Source organism: Neopelma chrysocephalum, unplaced genomic scaffold (assembly GCF_003984885.1).
Source record: "Neopelma chrysocephalum unplaced genomic scaffold, ASM398488v2 Primary Assembly neopelma1_22, whole genome shotgun sequence".
Taxonomy (NCBI): domain Eukaryota; kingdom Metazoa; phylum Chordata; class Aves; order Passeriformes; family Pipridae; genus Neopelma; species Neopelma chrysocephalum.
The window spans coordinates 14,273,969-14,294,459 of NW_020897689.1; the positions used below are offsets into that span (position 1 = coordinate 14,273,969).

At 38.4% G+C, this 20,491-nt stretch overlaps 1 protein-coding gene across 3 annotated transcripts in view; it reads left to right on the forward strand.

Moving 5' to 3' along the window:
- Window positions 1-14: 14 nt before the first annotated feature.
- Window positions 15-20,491, forward strand: part of TOX (thymocyte selection associated high mobility group box) — a 224,327-nt gene continuing 203,850 nt past the window's right edge. For 2 of the 3 annotated variants that reach the window (XM_027707632.1, XM_027707768.1), the window contains exon 1: window positions 1,508-1,770. In XM_027707632.1, coding sequence (XP_027563433.1) covers window positions 1,627-1,770 — 144 coding nt within the window. In that variant the 5' untranslated portion in view covers window positions 1,508-1,626. Of the gene's footprint in view, window positions 234-1,507; window positions 1,771-20,491 lie in introns of those variants that run through there. The other variant, XM_027707691.1, reaches the window with a different exon arrangement.

Below are 20,491 nucleotides of genomic sequence, written 5' to 3' on the forward strand. Positions count from 1 at the left end.
TTTTTTATCCTTCTCAGTCTTGTGTGTCCCCCCCTTCCCTCACACACACATACACTCACACACCCCCCTTTTTTGCACCAACATTAACGACCAAAAGAAAAGGAAAAGAGTTTGCTTGATGTTTTAGTGAAATGGACGTAAGATTTTATTCACCACCTCCTCAGCCTGCAGCCGCTCCTGATACGCCTTGTTTGGGACCTTCCCCCTGCCTGGACCCCTACTATTGCAACAAGGTGACTCGTGTTTTGTGTCGTCCGAGGTGTTTTATCTGTGCTGTCGGTGTGTGTGGTTGTCGCGGCGTGTTGCATGAGCGGGCGCTGCGCTTTGGCGAGCGGCGCACCAAGTTCCCCGGCGAGGCGGAGGGAGGGCAGCGGTACTTGCCGGGGCTTGGGGTTTGGGGAGCGCAGTGCCGCCCGCCGCGGAGCGGTGCCGCCGGGACACGCACCGGCTCCCCCGCAGGCACCCCAAATTAAACCCCCGGAGTAGTCTGGGGGCGGGCGGCTGGAGCGGGGGGCTGGGTGGGGGAGGCATTTTCCATAACATCTTTTCGGAGAAACGGCGTGGACGGGGATGCTGATACGGGGGACTGGAATTTTCAAGGCTGCTGTTAATGAGAAAGATCGCGCCCCCCACAAATGGGCAGAAACTCTGCCCCACAGTTCGTGTGTCAAAGCGGTACTTGGCGGTGCCGGGAGCGCGTTTGGGTATCTGTGTGTGTATGCGTGTGACATACATACATATACACATCTCTCTATATGCACAGTAAGTGTGTATAGTGGTGACAAGTCGCTTCAGAACATTGGCTCGACACTGTCCCAGCTGTGCAACTGCCTTACCAATTTCTCTGTAACTTGATTAAACCTCTGCAAATAGGCTCAGTACCTGAGGAGACCTAAGTTTTAGGTTCCCGAGCCCAGGGGAAGGAGGAACCGCAGAGGAGGCCCGCGCTCGCCCAAATCCTGAGTCTGGTTCCTAGAGTTTGGTGCTACGATCCGGGAACACTTTGCGTGACTTTTGCTGCCGAGGAAGGGGGCTGGGGTTCCTGCATTGTTACTGCCGCTGTGGCCTGAGCCAGCTGGTGCTTTATGCATGAGCTGCACTTTCTCTGCTGTTACGGAATGGGCTTTGCACATGAATAAAACGGTGGCTGTAGGAAACGATCGGGAAGTGCGACTTGCCCAGAGCACTCTGAGCACACCCCGGCCAAGGGGGGAGCAAGCCGGGAGAGAGCGATGTGTTCAAACCTGCGCGCTCGGGCGCTCGTTCGGGAGCCCGCCGTGGCAGCCCGTGGGGGGCTGCGGCAGCAGATGGCTTTTGGCAGCGCAAACCCCGCCGTGCGCAGGCTCCGCAGGGCCGGCCGCGGGTGCGGGGGGCGGCGGGGTCCGGGGGGCGCGGGAACCCGCCCGGCCCGGCCCGGCCCGGCTCGGCCCGCGGGGGACAGCCCGGTCCCGCGCCCAGCTATTGTGACGGTCTCACGTGTCAGAGAGACGTTCCGAGCCGTCCCTTTCATCCCGGGCAGCTGCTTCGGTTCAGAGATAAACAGCAAAATAGCCTGTGTCTGTGCTGAGGCGCGGAGGCTGCGGCGCCCGGGTGAAGCCCTCTCAGTTTTCCGGAAAGATTTCCCACATGGTCGCATCTACCAATCACAACAGAAAGGACCAAATTCATCCTGGCTGCATTTCACAAATACTCAATGGAGTTATAGAATCCAGGGATAAATCTGGCCCTTTGTGGTGGATGCCTAAGGATATTTCAAGAGAGATCCCAGAGGTATGACTGTTAGCACTGTTTTAAGTAACTGTTTTGCAGCATCTGGCAAACCTGCCCTATAGATTGGAAGTTTGTGCCAGGAGTGAACTTTGTTCAGCAGGAAGAGTTCAGATGCGTAGGAGCATTTATGTGTGCATTATTTTTTTGTTAGTGCTCTGAGTAATCATGGGGCTACTGCTGCCTTTCTTCTGTGGCTTGCTGTTATTTTCTCTCTTGTCAGTTTTGTAAATTGTAACAGTGAAGTGTTGCCATGTGAAAAGCCTGGGCTAATATTAATGACATAAGCACCAAAGTGTTTGACGACCCGTTTGGCAGTGAAACTGGACAAACGTTATTAAACCTATCAATGATTTAAAGCTTCAGAAAGAAGGTAATGACTTGAATACACATTTCAGTCATCATTTTTGAGATAGTGGACCAGATTTAATTTAAAAGTTAAATGCTTTGGAAAATCAGGAATTACTTTAATATATTAAATCATTTTCCAATTAAGTTCCTTAAATAATTTTTGGTGTGTTGCTCTGCAAATCGAATAAATTAATTTAGAAAGTAGTTTCCAGAATTTCTTTACTAGCTGGCTAAAGCTTCTTTCAAGTCATGCCATGTATGAGAGAGCAAACTGTTCTTTTTAAATGCAAATGAGACACTCATTCTGTAGACAAGTTGCAACTCTTCTATTTCACTTTGCCTGAACTGATAATGTGCTTAAAAGTGCACAGTCATAAGACATATGTTTTATGCTTGGAAAAGACTTACCAAGAATGTTTCAGTATAAGATACTGAATATTGAACAAATGTCTTTTTCAGATGTCTTTGCCACTGACCACTGATTACATTAAATGGACAGAGTAGGTTTGCCAGGCCCCTTTGGAGGCATACACTTAGTGAACATTTCGTTTTTCACCCCCTTCACCCAGCATGATTAACATTGCTGTGAAAACTTATCTGACTTGTTCTAAACATGTCGTCATGTTACAGTATTGCTCTGTCACTCATTTTCAGGCTCTGTGTATCTAGGGAGTTTGAAGGGCAGGAGGCCTGCAGAATTTTGTGTTCAGTATATTGGGTTGAGTGTTTGCTTTTGATCTCTCCCAGGAAAGGAGATGGAGATGATGGAGTATGATGGATCCACGCTCTGGGTCAGAATGCTGATCTTCATTAGGTCTTTACTTGCAAAACTCATTCAAAACTGGATTTTGGTTCTTGTAAAGTTAGTTAAAACTTGCTTTTGGCCCTTATTAGAGGATTTGGCCCTATTTTTCATACCTGGGTTTTGGTGATGTATTTTCTTTTACAAATTTGCCAGACTTTGATTCTTTACGTTTTAAGTCTGCTTGAGCTGCTGGTAATTTAGAATGTATTCCACAAATACTTAGCCTTTTAGGTTTTCTAGTTGTTCTGTTAGCATTAGTTTTTTTCCTGGTCAGATGATTGCTCATAGCATAAGAGTTCCCAGGCACATGCATGGGAGGTATTGACATGCACATTTCTGTAGCCAAAGGAAAATGCAATAATGTAGATTCAAACAATCACCTCTTATCTTACAATTTTCAGTTGGCAGGCTTTGTTTCAGAAGACTGCTTAGATCTTTATTTTATAAACCTAAAATAGCATTCTAAGCATCTTAGCCTAATATTTCTGTATCTGCTGTGAAAGCTCGTTATATTCTGCATATATTGTTATGCAGACTTTTCCTTGTTTTTTTTGCATTACCCATGAAGAGAGAAAAGTGAAAGAACAATGCAAACAATGTTGGTTATGACAACTGTGTGAGGTATCTCTTGTACAAACAGACAGAATGGACGGTATGCTGCGGTATATAGGTCAGCCTTTGAAATAACATAGTGGAGCTCTTACACTGGACAGATTTAGGATTGGGGTTGTACTGTTCGACTCTTGAAACTTGAAGCATAATTGCATTTCAGATATGTACAGGCTAATGTGAATAGTCTGTTCGGTTGAAGTTTATTTTGGGAACCATCACATTCCATAATTGAGTTGAATGCTATAAAATCAAATAACTTTGATAATCCAAGTGTCTTAATTTGATAGAAGAATATGGCCACTGATTTTGAGCTGCTTGAAGAAGTAGGATGATAAGTTTAAATGTTTATGTAAAGAGCAATAAATAACGGCCTTGTGGCTTTCTACATTGAAGTGTCATCTCCAAAGACTGCTTTGATCAGTACTGTAAGAAGGATTGGTATATTTTAATTTTAATACTTGCAACTTTGCAGTGTTTTCAGATATCTGCTCACATAAAGTGCAGTTATATAATTATAGTTTGACACAGCTAATGACAGGGATGCTGACCTCTGCCAACAGTAGGCAGAAAATAATGGTCTTTACTGCTCCCAATGGTTAGCCCTGCAGAATTATGCACTGGATTCTTCTGTGATTTGCTACCTTGTTCAAAAATACGGGAGCCTACAACTCATCTTTCTTGTATTCACTGGTAGTTGTCAGTGCAGTGGAAAAATACAGCCAGACAGCAGAGGTAAAATGATAGACTGTAGTTGTTTTTAAAGAGAGGAGTAAGAGGAAAAAGGAGGGAGAGGGAAGCAAAACCTTTCAAAATGAAAAAAACAGAGTGACACTGGGTAGAAGTGGATAAGGAGATATAATACAGTGCTTTGTAAGCAGGTAACAATCCCACTCGTAATCAGAATTCCACAGAGCAAAAATGCATATATTTATACTTGGCATTTAGACTAATTTATTGTGTAAACTTAACTCTACCATAGAGACTACTTTAAATAAAATGTTCCATGGCTGTTTACAAAGTGTACATTATTTCCAGTGGCATGCTTCCATCCAGTCTCTATCTGAAACTCAGAATTGTGGCAAGCAAGTGCTCTGAAGGGCAGCTCTAAAGTTGAAATGCTGTGTTACTGTTTTGACAGCATTTTAGATTATACTCATATTGTTTATTCTGGACATATTTTTTTCACTTAGAGAACCACCTTGTCCTCTACTGCATTAGAATCATACTTTAAATTTGTTGCTGTTTTTTAAAGGAAAGATTAAACAGTTGCATTATGGCTGACTGTTGATTTTCAAGTGTTAAGTGTTTTAGTTTCAAAAATACCACATAGGAAGAAGGGAAATGGACTTTTCTTTCCTGTGTTAGTATGTAGTCTCAGAGTTTTGGGCAAGCCCCAAGTGTGCCTCCTGAAATTCCAGTGTTTCAGAAAAGAAGTGGTTCCAACTTTAGTGGAATAAAGAAAACAATTTATGTATGTGCTTTTGAGAAATCTTTGTCAAAGATGTCTGTAAACCAAAACACTTGCAGCAATTTTTTTTTTCTTTCTGCAAAACATCAGTTCCTTGAGAGGAATTATGTTTTATTCTCTTACAGAATGATGCATTTCAACTCTAGGGCATTAGCCTCCATCAGCCTATCATGAGGTCTTCTGAAAAAAAAGTGGAAACAGTAAACTACCAAGAATGCTGAATTAGCTAAACACTACACTACATACGCAGTACCTTTGTTGTTTACATTAAACCAAAGAGCAGCTGGAGCTGCATTTGAGAAGGTGATACTGTGGAAGACTAGGCAGTCACAGCTGTTGAATTTGGGGCTTGTTGGGCATGTTAACTGGGAAGAAATGAGTACCCTCCGATCCTCAGATTCCCATCTTAGCAGGAGTATCTTGTCTTGCTAAGAATGTAGAGAAGCATCTGAAAGCGGACTATGTTTAAAACACAATTTATATTTAAGAAGAGAATTATCGTAATCATGGTAGGATTTAGATGAAAATTCTTGGATATTTAAATCCCATATTGATAGTAGATATAACAAAGCTTAGACGTTGGAAGTAAAAAACTTCCTTTGATGGCACTCTCAGCATGGCTCAGGAGTGACCTGAAAGCACCACTTCGTGTGGTGAGAGGGTAGTCCCTGGATCAGTGCAGACCTTGGCTTCTGGAACTGACAGCAGAGGCAATTAGTGGCAGCTTTGTTTATCTTTTTGAAGAGGACACATGCTCTTTGAATGTCTAGCAAGGACTGCATACACTGAAATACTTATTTTAAATATAGCCTAGATTTAAATGTTTTGTTGTTGCGGTTGGACTGTGTGATTGCTGTAGATCCCTTCCAACTGAAATAGTCTATTCTACTGTTTTAGTTACGCAACTGGGTACCGATTTTCTGCCCAAGGAATGTTTTCTCATTAAAAACGTTGAGTTACAAACTGCTCCAAAACATGGTTTATAACAGATTCGCCAAATGACTCTTAATTATAGCAGTGCTTCCAAAATACTTTCAGGCATGGAATTCACATCAACCCAAATGAGATTTTCTTGGTCATAACGCTTTTCCCTACAGCGTTCAGTTCGAAAACGGCAGTGTTGCATTATTCTATGGTTAGGCACAGATTATGTAGCAGCAGCAACAAACACTGCCCTGCCACAGCAGCGAGTGCACAGAAGAAACTCTCGTCCCCCTTCTACTGGAATATCTGCCTTTTATGTTCATCGGTAGTGATCGGTTTTTCAGTTAATAAGTCAAGGCATGGAATAAAATGTTTAAATCTTGACTTAGACCTTCAAACTTAAAATTGCTTTTCAGCAGACATCTTAGTGCAATCGATATTTGCAATGTCTGTGGTTTTCTTTTGCTTCTTATGTTTGCAGTAAGTAGTTTATTTTTATCATTTGAATTTCCTATGGCTCTAATAACATTTATATTTTATCTTTCAATTGCACATACGCTAACACTGTTCCTGAACTGTTCATTTAGTATTTCTCCCTGGGCTGCTATTTGATTTGCCACAGACACTTGTAGTATGGTTTCCTCCCAAGAAACACGCTGCTTTCTAAGTTGCAAAACATACTTGAATTACATGAGCATCTGACAAGTCCAGGTTAGTGGAAATGTCAGAATGTTTTAGCATTCACATTCTTGACTGTTAAACCACTCTCTACCAATCAAAAGTGGCACGAGTGGCTTTTTTCAAAGGTAGTGCTGGCTAAGCATGGAAATTGAGCTGCTGTGGTGGTACTTTTGTCTCTTGCTATTGTTGTTGATGATTATATGGTCTTAAAGGTTAAATGAAAATTACTGTAGCTGGTATGTATTTTTGTTATATTAAGAAAATTTCTAGTGAACTCCAGTTCTTATTCTATATGCAAGAAGAAATCAGAACTCTGAAATCAGTGATAACCTGTACTTAGGGAAATGGGTCAGTAAAGGAAGTATGAAGTCTGCAATGTGAAGCAAAAGATTTATCCAGACAGTTCCTGCCAGAAGAGAAGATTATATAAACATGTAAATTCCTGTTGTATCTATGCTACTCTATATGTATATACACATGCAGATTTCTGCTTTGTTATATATTGCTGAGTTTGAAGGAAGTGAATATACTCTGAGAATACATAATTTCTATCCTGTACTGTAACTGGGCTTTTGAAGTCATATTCTGTTCACAGTTGCCAAAAGTGTGTAGGTTTGTGTTCATGAATAAGAGAAAACATTTGTTTGTCATACAATACTTGTGTTTGCCTCAACCTGAAATAAATAGAAAATGGAAAAATAATGGTGAAAAGGGGTGATAACCTTTCCAAAAAGTATAATTGATCATTTGGCAGACAAAGTTGTGAGCATTAGTCGTAGAAACCTGCAGATAGTAGAGGCTTAATATCAAAGCTAATGATTTATTTTATGTTAATGACTTTCTGCTAGGGCATAAAAGACTGCTCATAATGGACTCTTAGTGCTGTGTTCAGTTGCGAAGGCTAATGGGATAATCTTACCCAAAATTAAGCTCTTTGAAGTAAATCATGGTGTTGTTTTTTCAAGTTAACTCTTGAAAATGTATTGGCAAACTGATTCTTTTAAGAACTACCTGTAATCTTTATAAGAAAATATAAGACAAGTTCTTTTTCTTCACTAGCAGTTTTCTTAATTGTGTTGGAAATAGATGTTTATGTTTTTTTACACTTCTGAAGAATAATATTCAAGATGTGGAAGTCATTTACTTCAGTGTTTTTATCATAGCGCAGTAAGTTTTTGTGAGGCACAGTTGTTTTTACAGGTTGAACAAAGGAAAAGAGGAATTATTATTTTAGTGGCTGAGCCAGTTATTTACTAAATGGCAGTAAAACTCTTAGTTTTGCATTGAGAAGTTTTTTAAATCATGTTTACAATTAGTTATAACAAACATTATATTTCAATAAGAGATAATTTGCCTACTAAAGTTCACATAATGTGCTAATCATGTGTAGTGGTTAATAAAGGCCTCCTATCTCACTCCCCTGATGGCTATAAAAGGCTATTATGTTCATGGCAGCAGTTCAGGTACAGCTGCTGTGTGTTAATAATGCATCATTGTCCCACTAATAAACACAGCAAAGGTCAGCAACCCAGAGCACCTAAAACACCCATTCTCTTTCCAAAATATTTATTAACACCTTAATGGTGTATCTATTCATTTTGGTTAGGTTTATATCAGTTAATGACTGTCATGGAATACTGTGTGTTCAGGTTTTGCAACCTACATGCTGTTCTGGGCTGTTGCACTCATCCTTTCTTTTTCATCACTACCATGTGTTGTTTCTTTAAGACTAGCATTCCATGGTCACTTTATGAATCACTTATTTTGTTACTTAGTTTGGCAATTTTCATTTTTTTTATCAACTAATTTAAGATTCTCTTTAGAGCCTGAATTTTCATTACTTAAGACTCTTTATAGAAATTCTAACAACATGCTAAAAAACTGTGTGACTGTGTAACACATTCTCATGTGTGCACAGAGAGATGCATGTATACATGTGTGTGTATATGAGCACTACTTCCTCTAGGTTCCACATGTAATTTTATACTAGTTACTTATGTTTTCCTTTTTAGCATAGATTGCTGTATTCATAAAGGTTTTTTAAAATGCATTTTCTACAGACAAAGAACATACTCACATGGGATTTCCATTTTGCCAGGGAAACATGCAAATCAATAGGCCAGCACTTATCTACATTAAAATTAGGCACACTGTAATATATGGGTGCAGTGATATTGTATTTGTCTTGCATAGCCAGTGATATTCTTTAAGGTAGCCTGGCTATGTGTCCGTAGAGAAAAACAAAAGTGTTAATTGAACTAAATCTCATTTTCTCATCTTGTAGTATTGCCTTTTGTTTTCGGTTACTTATTTTGAAAACCTGATTTTATTTTTTTTTTTTGTGCTGTGTGATTTACAAACAAATGTTCAGAGGGCAAAAAAATACCACTACACTTCCATCAAGAGGAATGAAAAAGCTTAGCTAGCTGAAGGGTTTCTATTTGGTGTAGCACATAGCTACAATGACACATTTGTCATGCTTTAAATATATAATGCACACAATAAAATATGTACAGGCACAGTTGTGATATATGTAGTGTCTGGCTCCATTGCTATTGTTTGTAGTCTCTACGGTTGTCATACATTGTTCTTTGCACATCATACTCTTACAGCAGAATTTGACACAATTTCTAGCTTTCAGTCCTGCACCATTTTCATTGCACAATATACATGAGTTTGACAGGGTGTGTTGAGGACAACTCTGGCAAGCAATTGATATTTTGAAGTGGCAAGCGTTTCAGCAGCTGCCTGCTTGTGAAAAAGGAATGATAAGGTATACTGTATTGTTAGTTTCAGGCAAAGCGTTAAGGTTTAAGCTCTGTAAAAATGTACACATTATTCGTCAGTGGTGAAGCAAGTCTTTTATGTTTTTTAGAGCTTAGCTCTCTGGCTGATGTGAACTAGAATGACATTGGTTTAATGGTCAGTAAATGAATAGGAGTACTTTGAATTTGAACCACTGCCAATTTTGCACCGACAAAGAGACTGACAAAAGAAAGATTTTATGTGAAAGCAAAGCACAAGCAATGTTTGGGGAGGTGGGGAGAGGGGCAGAGGAACCCAACAGAAATATTCTCCAATGCAGCCTTGTAATGATTCTAAAATTGTTAAAACACATCCATTTTGCATGGCTCATCGGCTACGAACCTAAGCTGTTTCATCTAATGTTCTTTAAAACCTGTTGTATACACATAGTCTTTTAGAATATATTCATATGGAATTTACAGTGTGTTTTTCTAAATACCACACTGTGCCCTGAAGGCCTGTTGGCAGAACATCAGAGTTGTCCACTGCTGGAGTTCCCAAGTCTCTCTCTATCTGGTAGTGGGAAATAGTGGTTTAATCAGTTATGGCACTTTCAGTGTGTAACATTCATTAGTAAGGCAATTTGTCATGACTGTTAATAGTCAGGATGCATCTGCTCTCTCTTCAGTTATGGAGTGTGATAAGCAAGAGGGCAAATATTTCAATATTTAATAATATTAGCATGTTTGAAAACTGTAATTCAAGGTTAGTGCTCAAAACACAAACAGCAGATTGCTAACAACCTATTTATTTTTACTGATTTTACCTTTACAGATTGGATGCTCTTACAAGTTGTGCATTATCTAACTGGGTATTAGAAAGTAAATGTTAGCATCTTCAGTGTTTAACAAAGACTTTTCCTCTCTTATCATAAATTGAAAGTCAGGATATTTGCAAGGAGTTGCAAATACTTATAATTGAGCCACATCATTTTCCAGTGTGTCAGTAATAAATTGTTCACAGTATCATTTTTGGCAGTAGCAGGCCATTTAGTGTTAGTTTAGCAACCGGGCAGCTTATAATGTAATGTTAGAAAAGATATTTGATGCCTACCAAATAGACAATATGCAATTAGAATAATGTTCTCTTCTCACTAAAAACGAGCTTGTAATCATTGTTCACTGTTCTAAGTATGAAAGGATAAATTGTTTCCTACAGTCAAGAGAGGTTAGAAGGTTTTTTTTCACATATATCTGATAACCCTCATGTATTACATAGTATGATACCTTCACACACAATAGCTTTGTGACACATTTTAATTTTTAATGAAAAGCCCCAAAATTTTAACATAATTATTTCTTTAGAAACTGAGCCCAATCTTGGTAAAAATCCGTTCTTGCTGGTAACAAAAGCTGTTACTGTTTAAGTTCCTGTTCAGCAGTTAGTTGGTACGCTTCACTGGATGTTGTCAAAAAGGCTTTTCTCTTGATTGACAACCCCGTAGGAATGTGAATGGAGATTTTAATTGCATATCATGTGTGCATATCAGAGTGAGTGGATTCACTGACTCTGCTTAGCTGTGTATCTCTACAGGTCAGCCATGCCAAAACACTTTTTCTTTAAATAAGCAATTGATATATTTTCCAATGAGAGAGAAAAAGGGCATGCAAGTGAAGAATGGACTGTAAAGAGAAAGGTTCTTGTGAATTTTGAAAGAAAAATGTGTGCAATAAGTTTTCAGAAAATTTTAACACAATTAAGAGGTGTTTTGAGGATGTAAATTCATTTCAAGTCTAAGTTGGCCAAAGACTGCTGGAATATATTTTTCTTCTGGCATTTGCTACCTGAAGTGTATTTATCTTTTTTCCCCCAAAAGTACTTTGAACAAAATTAGTTAAAAAAAAAAAGTAAAGTGAGTGGAAAAATTTACTGAGGCAGGCTGCCCTTGTGCTTGCACCTTTACAGAGATTTGGGGATATGATGAGGGTTTCTTCGTGTGTATGTGAGAGCTAGTGGGCTTTCTCATTCGTATTGGTTTTGATCCACACTCTTTGAGCAACATTGTTGATTTGGGAGGAGATTTACCTCGATAAGGACCTCAGTTTTAAGTCTGATAATAAAACTGACTTTTAATATCAACTGTAGTATCACTTAAATGTAACAAAGCAAAATATTCATTCTTATGAATAGCAATTAGATTTTGATGTCTCAGATTCCAGGTTTCATTTTACATCAGAGACCACTGCATTGACTGTATTCTTTCTAAAGCTCATAAAGCATTGGCAACTGAAAGCACAGCTACAGGACAATTGTGAGGAACTTTTAACTGAGCTAGTGTTTTGTGCCTGTACAGGGACATTGAAATCTAAAGGGGGATGACAGTTGCATTTTTCTGGGAGGACCCGGGGGAAGGAATTGTTAATTAGTCAAAAAGTTTCTTTCCTGGTTTGTCCTGGTTTGTTTTGAATGAAAAGCAAATTGACTCCCTTCTGCTCTTTCGTTCTTTGTGTAAGACCAGCTCGCACTTTCAGGTTATATTTAGGTGAAAAGTATGGGAATGGAGGATGCCATTGAGGGCATTGTTGAGGGCACATCACCTGGTCTGACAACATACTGTTTAACCATGGCACCTGTATGGAGTTTGTTCACTCCTGTGTTGAATTAAAGTGTATCTTGCCCAATTACATCTTGAACATCAGTAAACCCTCATGAGTGCTTAAAAACAGTGAATACCTTAAGAAGAAAACCAACAAGATTTTCCTTTATTTCTAATTAAGCAGAACCCTTCTGACTTAATATATGACATCAGTGGATGGCTGGATGTATTAGGAACTGACAGTGCCACGGATTTTCAGGATTTGTAAGTGAAAAATAAAGTACCAGGTCCACAAGGCTCCCAAAGCCAGGGAAAACTCTAGACTTTGAAAGTCGGAACCTGAAAGAAATGAAGAACTTTTAGATTTATTTTTCATTGTTAGATTGTTCAACGTGATAAAGCTTGTAACTAAGTTTTTGATAAAAATAAGAGTGGATCCTGAAGGTGTAATTTTGGACTAACACCGGGACCATTTTTGTAAATCACCATAGTATCTCTTGTAATAATGTTGGGAAGATTACAACATTGATGTCGTAAGGACCTCATTTGTTCAGGACTTTGTTTGGTTACTAAGTCAAACACCTTAATGCTGGAAATGAGAGATTAAGGATGTTTTCATTTTGCTCTTTGTTATGTTGTCATTGGCAGGAATTGATGGAGTAAAACAGCAGATGTGGAATAAGTGAACACACCATTGCAACTTTATCATTTATGCAGTTGCAAATGGCACCTGACTTAGGCTTTCAGGCAGCCTCAAATCTGGCATTTTCTGCATTTTGACCGCTTGACTTTGTAACCCAAATAATATTCTTTCAAAAATACTTTCTTTTTTTGTGTTGCTAATTCATTGGATCATATCCATGACGTTCATTGTTGTTGTCTATTAGGAGTATTTGAGTCACTTCAGCATTGCTGCACAGATTTTTCTGCACAGATTTTTCTACTGCAGAGTTAACTCTTGTTAGTAACAGGGAGAGTCTTGTCATGGTGAGTGAGAGGAGCACCAAGTCTTGCTGTGTCTAGTAAAATCTTGGTCTCTCTCTTACCAGTCCCTTTGGTCTGTGGATACTTTGACACAGGCTGTCAGGAGGTATGCTTACATTCTAAAGATTTTGGATCAAACATGAGAATATGTGTGTTATTTTGTCATTTTTTTGGTCATTATTTTCTGCCATTCACTTATCAGAATATTTCCTTATTCTTACTACTGAGCTTGCAATGGACCTGTAAAAAGCTGAAAATACAGTATTGGAATGCATATTTCTATTTATTAGGAGTTAAAAATAGAAGAGTATCATAATCATCAGGTCTTATTCTGGGTAAGGATGTAACACTGTGAGTAAACATGAGCTTTCCACACACTCTGGTAGCTGAGTGTTGTTCAGTCAAGTATAGGAGAGGACAGCAGGGAAAGGAGGCACTGAGTGTTTAAGGAACTCATCTAAGGAAAAGAGCTGGGGCTGTGGTCTCGGTGCTGGTTTAAGCATGTGTTTGTATTTTACCATTACTGAACACTGGTTTCCTTTGTACCCTCATGTTTCACATAAGAAAGGACACTCCTTTCTTCCTTTATGTTTCGTGTATTCTCCCTGATGAAGAGGCAGGTGAATTACAACCTTAGAGTATCTGTCACCCAGGGATTAGGAATCTGTGCTAGAACAGAAGAAAACAGATAGAAAGCAGATTTTCTGAGTAGTCTTGGCTAAAGCTGGATAACATTTCCACCAGTATGGGCACCAAAGCTATCTCCAGGGAAAAGCTGACCAGGTGTCTAGGTCAGAAGGGACGCCACGAGAGGGTCCTGAAGTAACTGTACTGTCAGCGAAGAAGGGGCGTGTGGGGTGTGCCCCAGACAGACTGATTTTTACCCTGAGTTCTTTGGTGTTAAAAGTTCTGTGAATGTGGATTTATGGAGGTCTTTATGATACATACATTGCTTTTTTTGTGTATTTGCATGATTCCAGGCAATGTTTGCTGGCTCATGGAATAAACTCCCTGCGGGGGGTTTCTCTGAGAAATGCTTTCTCTCTTCAGTCCATGAAACATCATGTTTGCTATTCCATTGCTGCATTCATCTGCTACTTTCCTCACTCATGTTCTCTAGAAGTCCTGATATCCTGCAACAGAAGCTGCTGCTTCAGCAGCTGATTCACCATCTCCTGCCAGGAACTGTCTTTTAAGAAGGTAGAACACAAAAATATCAAGAAAAGCTTTTGTGACTGTAATATAGATGAGATCACGAAAGAGAAACAGGGAAAAGTAGTCTCTCCACAAATAAAACCTGGTGAGAGAAAGAGCAGTCTCTCTTTCTGTGGTCGGGGAGGTCCTTCAACACAAATTTAATTGTGGAGGAGGTCTAAAGAAACACTATGAAATGCTATGCCATCTCGTGTCCCATTCCCCGCCCCCCTTCCTCCCCGTCTCTGAGAAAAATCACTCTTCTCCACATCACAATTTGTTATCTCTTAAATTGGATGAGAAGCTTGTTCTTCCTCAACAGCAGATCTTATTTCAGCCCTTATCTAGTGGTTCAATAACTTATGCCTCTAGCCCTTAAAAAAACTCAACAAACTAAAACCCAAAAAACTAAACAATAAAAACCCCACGAAGCTGACAAGTTTGAAGTACAAGGAGTGGGCCACTCAGTTGTGTGAATTCTTTTTCCTTTAGGGCTACTCCACAGTACTCCATAAAGATAATTTTACTATTTAGTTTTTGTTTTTTCTTCTTCTGGGGTTGATTGTTCAGCTGAGAAGCTGGTGAATGAATTCTGCTGCACAGAAATAATTAAAAAGAGTTACCTTAAGATTATTAACCACACAGGTGCAGGAATAATGAAAAGACTAGTTTATACCCATAAAAACAGGGAAGAGAAAGGTCAGAATTAGAGCTGGAATTCCATATTTAGTTTGAAATTTCTGGTGATGGCAGCATATTTGTATATAGGACTATTACTCTTTGGCAAGCCCTGCTATATCTAAACACTTTTGGGTGGGCTAAGGATGAAGTTTCATTTTAACTTGGAATTTTCTTGCTTTGTGGTTTTAGACTTCAGATTATAATAACATTTCATGACCATCAATTTATATGGTACAGTTCATTGGTAGAAGATGCTATTTTTACACAGTCTTAGTGCTAAGTCCGTTGCATTAGATTTTAAAAGGTGAACTTCATTATATTTTTCCTGACAAAGATTTGTATCATCTAGCATACAGAACTGTGACAAGCTGTTTGTAAAATAATCAAACACATCTTGTATTTTCTAACCATTTTTTCCCATTATCCCAAGGAGGAATGCCACCATGCGCAAAACTTTACCCTCTCAGTGCTTTAGTACGTGGGCTGAAATACACTCCTGAATATGTCATTACATTCTGTATGCACCACTTGTTTGCCAATGTCTGTCACCGGTCCTGCCTTAATACAGTCTCCTGTTCTTAGTATCTTGTGTTTAGACTCAGTGCAGCACAACTACAGAGCTGCTGTCTTTTTAGGATTGAATTTTTAATATGTTTCAGCATTTGAAATGATTTTGTTACAGTACTGAACGGAATTGGACTGTATTTGAAAAAGTAACCATTCTTTCCTCCCTTGAACTGTGTACAGTACATTGTGTACTCTGTTCTCTCTGTATCTGAGTCTCCAAATTAGTTTGTATCACCTCTGTTATAAAACTCCTTTTCTTCCACCACTATTCTGAAATTGCCTTTCATACTCAGTGTAACCTATGAATTGGTCCTGCAAGTGAGTCATTCCAAGGTTGCTGTTCTTCCCTTATAACTGTATTTAATATAAAATACTGTGCTCTGTGTTATGTCCATCTTGTTCAGATGGAACAGTGTCTGCTGAGATGGAAAAGCAGAATGCAATATCAGAATACATTTAAATGTAATAATGTCTCTAGAATATTTCTTTTTATGGTACAGAAATAACAGCTCTTCTGCCGTTATCACTGCTTGGGCTTTTAGAGCCTTGTGGTACCAGAGTATTTCAATGACCAGCTTAGCCTTGCAGCTCTTACCCTAGGAAAAATGCCACTGATGTCCAGAGGAATTTTACATTCTTAAAGAACTGTGATTTGGCCTCAGGTCAGGCATATAACCTTATCGTAGGTACCACTTTTCCCTACATAAAGATTTACATAAACTTTAGTGTTCTAGATATCCTGCACATTTCTTGTGTTAACAAAATGATACATCTGGGGTTAATTTTCAGGACTATTGCGTTTTATACTTACTGGCCCTAAAGAAACCTTACTGTGAACATTAAATTCATTTTCTACTGACTGTTGTTTTTCCTATAAGTACATCTGCATTCCAAGGTCCATCAAACACAAAGATTTTAACATATTAAACCGGTATTAGCTATCACAGTTACAACATCACATTTTATCTGTCCCTCCTGAAGTTGCAAAACTATGTCTGAGGTTCATTTGAGTTATTCTTTCCTCAAAAAATAATCAGTTAGTTTTATTTTTCCCTGTGTAGTGGATCAATGCAAAGGGGATTTCATTAGCAAGACAGAGGCCCACACAAGCTGTGAATCTGGGGTAAGAAACAAATGCACAAACACACTGATACACTGCCTCTCTGCAATACTCCTTGCAAGATTCCCTGTGGGTCTTTTTCTCAGTAAGTAGGATAAGGAGTGCTGGTAGTTGTAAGGGAACTTCAGTGGCTGAGGGAAACTCGTGTCAGGAAACTTGTTTTTGTTGTGAAACGATTGCGTGTCATTCCATCCACATGTTCTCACTTGGAGCTTTCAGAAACGTGACCCATGTGAATCTGGGATACTCTCATGGAGCGATTCAGGCTGCTGCCTGCATGGGACATCTCCATAGTTCCTTGAAGACCAACTACTTGTAAAAATTTCCATGTTTCCTTTAAATATCCATTTCAAATTCAAAATCCTTGCATAAGTAGATACATGTGATTAAAAAAATCAGTGTATTTTCCTGATACAGGGAGTTTGTTCTCTGCTCCTTTGGTCTGCTTCTCCACCTTTTTCTATGTTATAGGTTTGTTGCTGTGATCTGCAGCAGGCTGTGTGTGTGGTTGAGCGCTGTGGGCCTGGGTGATGTGAATTTATGGTGCTATGACTGTTGTACAGTAGCATTCCATGAAGACACTTCCGTGTCCACACAGGATGCCTTATTGTAAAGATACTCTGCTTTGAAAGCAAATGGACATTACTACTTCCTAGTCCTTCAGACTAAATTTTTGTCTTAGTTGGTGAGCTGCTCTTCAAATTGATATGGGTGCTAATGTTTTTGTGTGTGCAAGCCCCATGTACATGTCCTAAAATTTACCAATGGATGTGATTCCAGTGGCAAGCAGTTCTACTTAAAAAGAGATTGAATATGGTTTGGCATTGGCAGCCTTGGCTAACTGAAACGTATAACAACAATTCTAGTTTGCAGTAGTTTTAAGTTGGTCTTTAAAAGTGTTTCAGGAATCAGTTTGAAGTAAAAATCTGAGAATATGAGGTACACAGAAGGAAAAGTTTCTATCTGTCATGAAAAATCTGTATCTAGCTAGAGGCTGCAATGATTGTGAAGGATGATAGTATCTCATCCATTCAGTATGCATTTTTGACTGTCAAAATTTGCATATATTTAATGCATTGAACTGTTTTAAAAACACTATTCTTAGGATATATGTCAAAATATTTTCTGTAATGGATGAATTTAAATCTAATGAACATATTCATGTTTTAAACTCATTGGCATTTTTGTGTCCAAAGAAGTGCATAATTTATATTTGTATATAAATATCTTACGTGTCCTATATTTAGAGGTAGTATATAGCTCAGGTTTAAATTGAACTTGGATGATGTTCAGTCGTAATGCATCTTACTCATCGATACAACTTTATGTAGTTGTTCATTAATATTATCTTTAAAAAGTGGATAAATGTTTTATACCTACAACCTATCTCTTATAATTGGTGTTTTTAGTAGTGGAATAACAGAATGGAGATGAAGTTGTGTCATATACTTGTTTTGCGCAAAGCTTGGTCTATGTGTGCAGTACTTATAAATAAAGGTGCAAGAGCAAATAGTCTAGATGTCAGGTAAGATGACATCTATATAAACTCTCTGCTGAGTTCTGAGTAATCTTTTGTTAGTTCCTCCAATAACTCAGTCTAATCAAATACAGGAATGTAAGTGATATCATGTAATAGGTTTTTGGAATCAATAAATATGCCATGGTTTTGAATTACTAGCAGTGTAGATGTGGCTGATAAGCTCAATTGTTGGAAAACTGATCCCATAAAAGTGAAAAGTGAGATCTTTAAAAAAAAAAATCAGGTGAAAGCCGTCCAAGTTCTACTTTGCACAAATTTGGACAAATAATTAATGATACAATAGAAAGAAATATGCAAGTTGAGCAGTGATATCTTTCAGGATTCAGGTTATTAACTATGGATAAACAAGACTTGTGGGTTAAAAAAATGAGATACCAGTTTTCACAATCTTAAGAATATCTTCAAAAAATGTCTTGGTGTCAATATTTAAATTAGAAACTCATGTGTGACTGTGACAAAGGTCTGTACTGGTTGCTTCCTAAAACTTAAATACAGGCAGAGCTTTGGGATAGGAATCCTCCATAAAACTAGCATGATCAGTTTAGCAGTAGAGATAGGTAACAGATGTTTCCTCAAAGTATCCTTTTCTTTGTTTATCTGGCTTGCCAGTGTGCCTTAGTTTGTGACTGAGAAGCATCTAAAATTAATGTAGTTAATTAATTAATTAATTGTGAAGTTTATGCATGGTATGCTAAGCTTGTGCATAACGACTGGTACATAAATTCCACATGGAAAGCATCTCTGGGTAGGAAAGAGTTTTCTAATGTTGAAAAGTAAAGACTGCTAGTGTGTGCTACTAATCTTCCTTGTCTGAGGTTCTTCACAGTAAATGTTCAGCATCCCGTTCCTTCCTGGATGTGGGTTGAACTGTGGTTTTTTTGCCCCAATGTTTGCTAATGAGTTTCAGACTTCTTGTTGGACTTTGGTGGTGTGGGAGATCTTGTTCAATTTGCATGGCCAAAGTATAAAATTTCCATATATAATATATCCAATATATTTCTGATGGTATATGGGTTTATTGAATAAGTTTTGTGGTAGCTGGTCTTACCTGGGATTTTTTGGAATTGGGATCTATTTGTCTGAGACCCATTTATTCAATGGGTGCTGATATTTCCGTGTTGGTGACATGATGTGTACCAGTGCACAATGTGGAGGCTGACTGAGAGGGGAGCTGTTGGGAGCTGTTGCTGAGTGAATTGTCAGTGCATTTGTTATAGAGAATGGATAACAGTTTGATGCTTCCTCCCCCATGGTATATATGTTAATGGAAAATCTATGTATAGTAGCATTCGTAGTGCTGAGACATTTAATGAAGATAATATATTTTGTAGCTTTGACTGTTTTGGTTCAGTACTCATCATTTATTTATATGCTGGTAGTGCTGTATAAATTAATAACACTATATTTAGTAAATATTAACTATTATTGTTGCATTATTTAATTTGGGTCTAAGAAGTACTTGCCAGACTAATGTGTAGTCATGTAGTTGGGCAGATGTACAAAAATGTCATTAACTTGTTTTGATTTGTGGACAGTGATGTATGTGGCAATGTCTGTGAATACTCCTGCTTTTCTTACACCACAGCTACCTCATTTGCCAAATATGGCTATGATCCTTTGTCCATGTTAATTGAGAATGGCATCCTTATTCATCATGTGCAGGGTTTTTTTCAGCCATTAAAATGCTGTCCAAAGACTACTCAACTGAGGAAAACTACACAATAATACAGCGTGCTTGTTTATCTGTTGTTGTAAGCCTTCTATTTTATCCCATTGTAATGAATGGGAAAAGGAACTCTCACATGTGAATGCAATGCTGTTGCTAAAGAGCACAAATTCCTTTTGGAACATCAGCATTAATAATTGGACTGGGACTTGCCCGAAATATTTTCATCAGCAATGTCTCTGTTCAGTGTTTCTTCTTCTTTTCTTTGACCTTCTGAAAAATAAGTGAAAAATGCATTAAGATAATTTATATTAGTTGTCAAAAACTGTGTTTATTTCTTTGATAATAAAGGTTTCCATTCCTTGATTAAATTTATGTTTATATTTGACATTTTCCAGGGATGCATAAATTTGTATGACAGTTAAAGTCTACATACTCCCAGTACCTAGTGCCAGGTTGAGTTGAATTTGGACACATCACATAAATAAAAGTGGTTTTATGTTTCACCTTCATCTGGTGGGTGAGCACTCCACCTTTTCTTGTGAAACATAATCGGTTTTGACATGGCAAAATTAGATCCTGGCTATTTATTATCTGCTGAAATCAAAAACCATAACTGGGAAAGCATGTGGTAAGTCCATTGGAACAGCTTGCATGCAGAAAAGAAAAGAGGAGGCATTCCAATTTTACAAGCTCAAGGTGATTTTCTCTAACACCTAAACCGTTTTAATTAATTACCCTGAAAGATTGAGTAAATTATTATTTGAATACTTTATGGCATTACATGTTA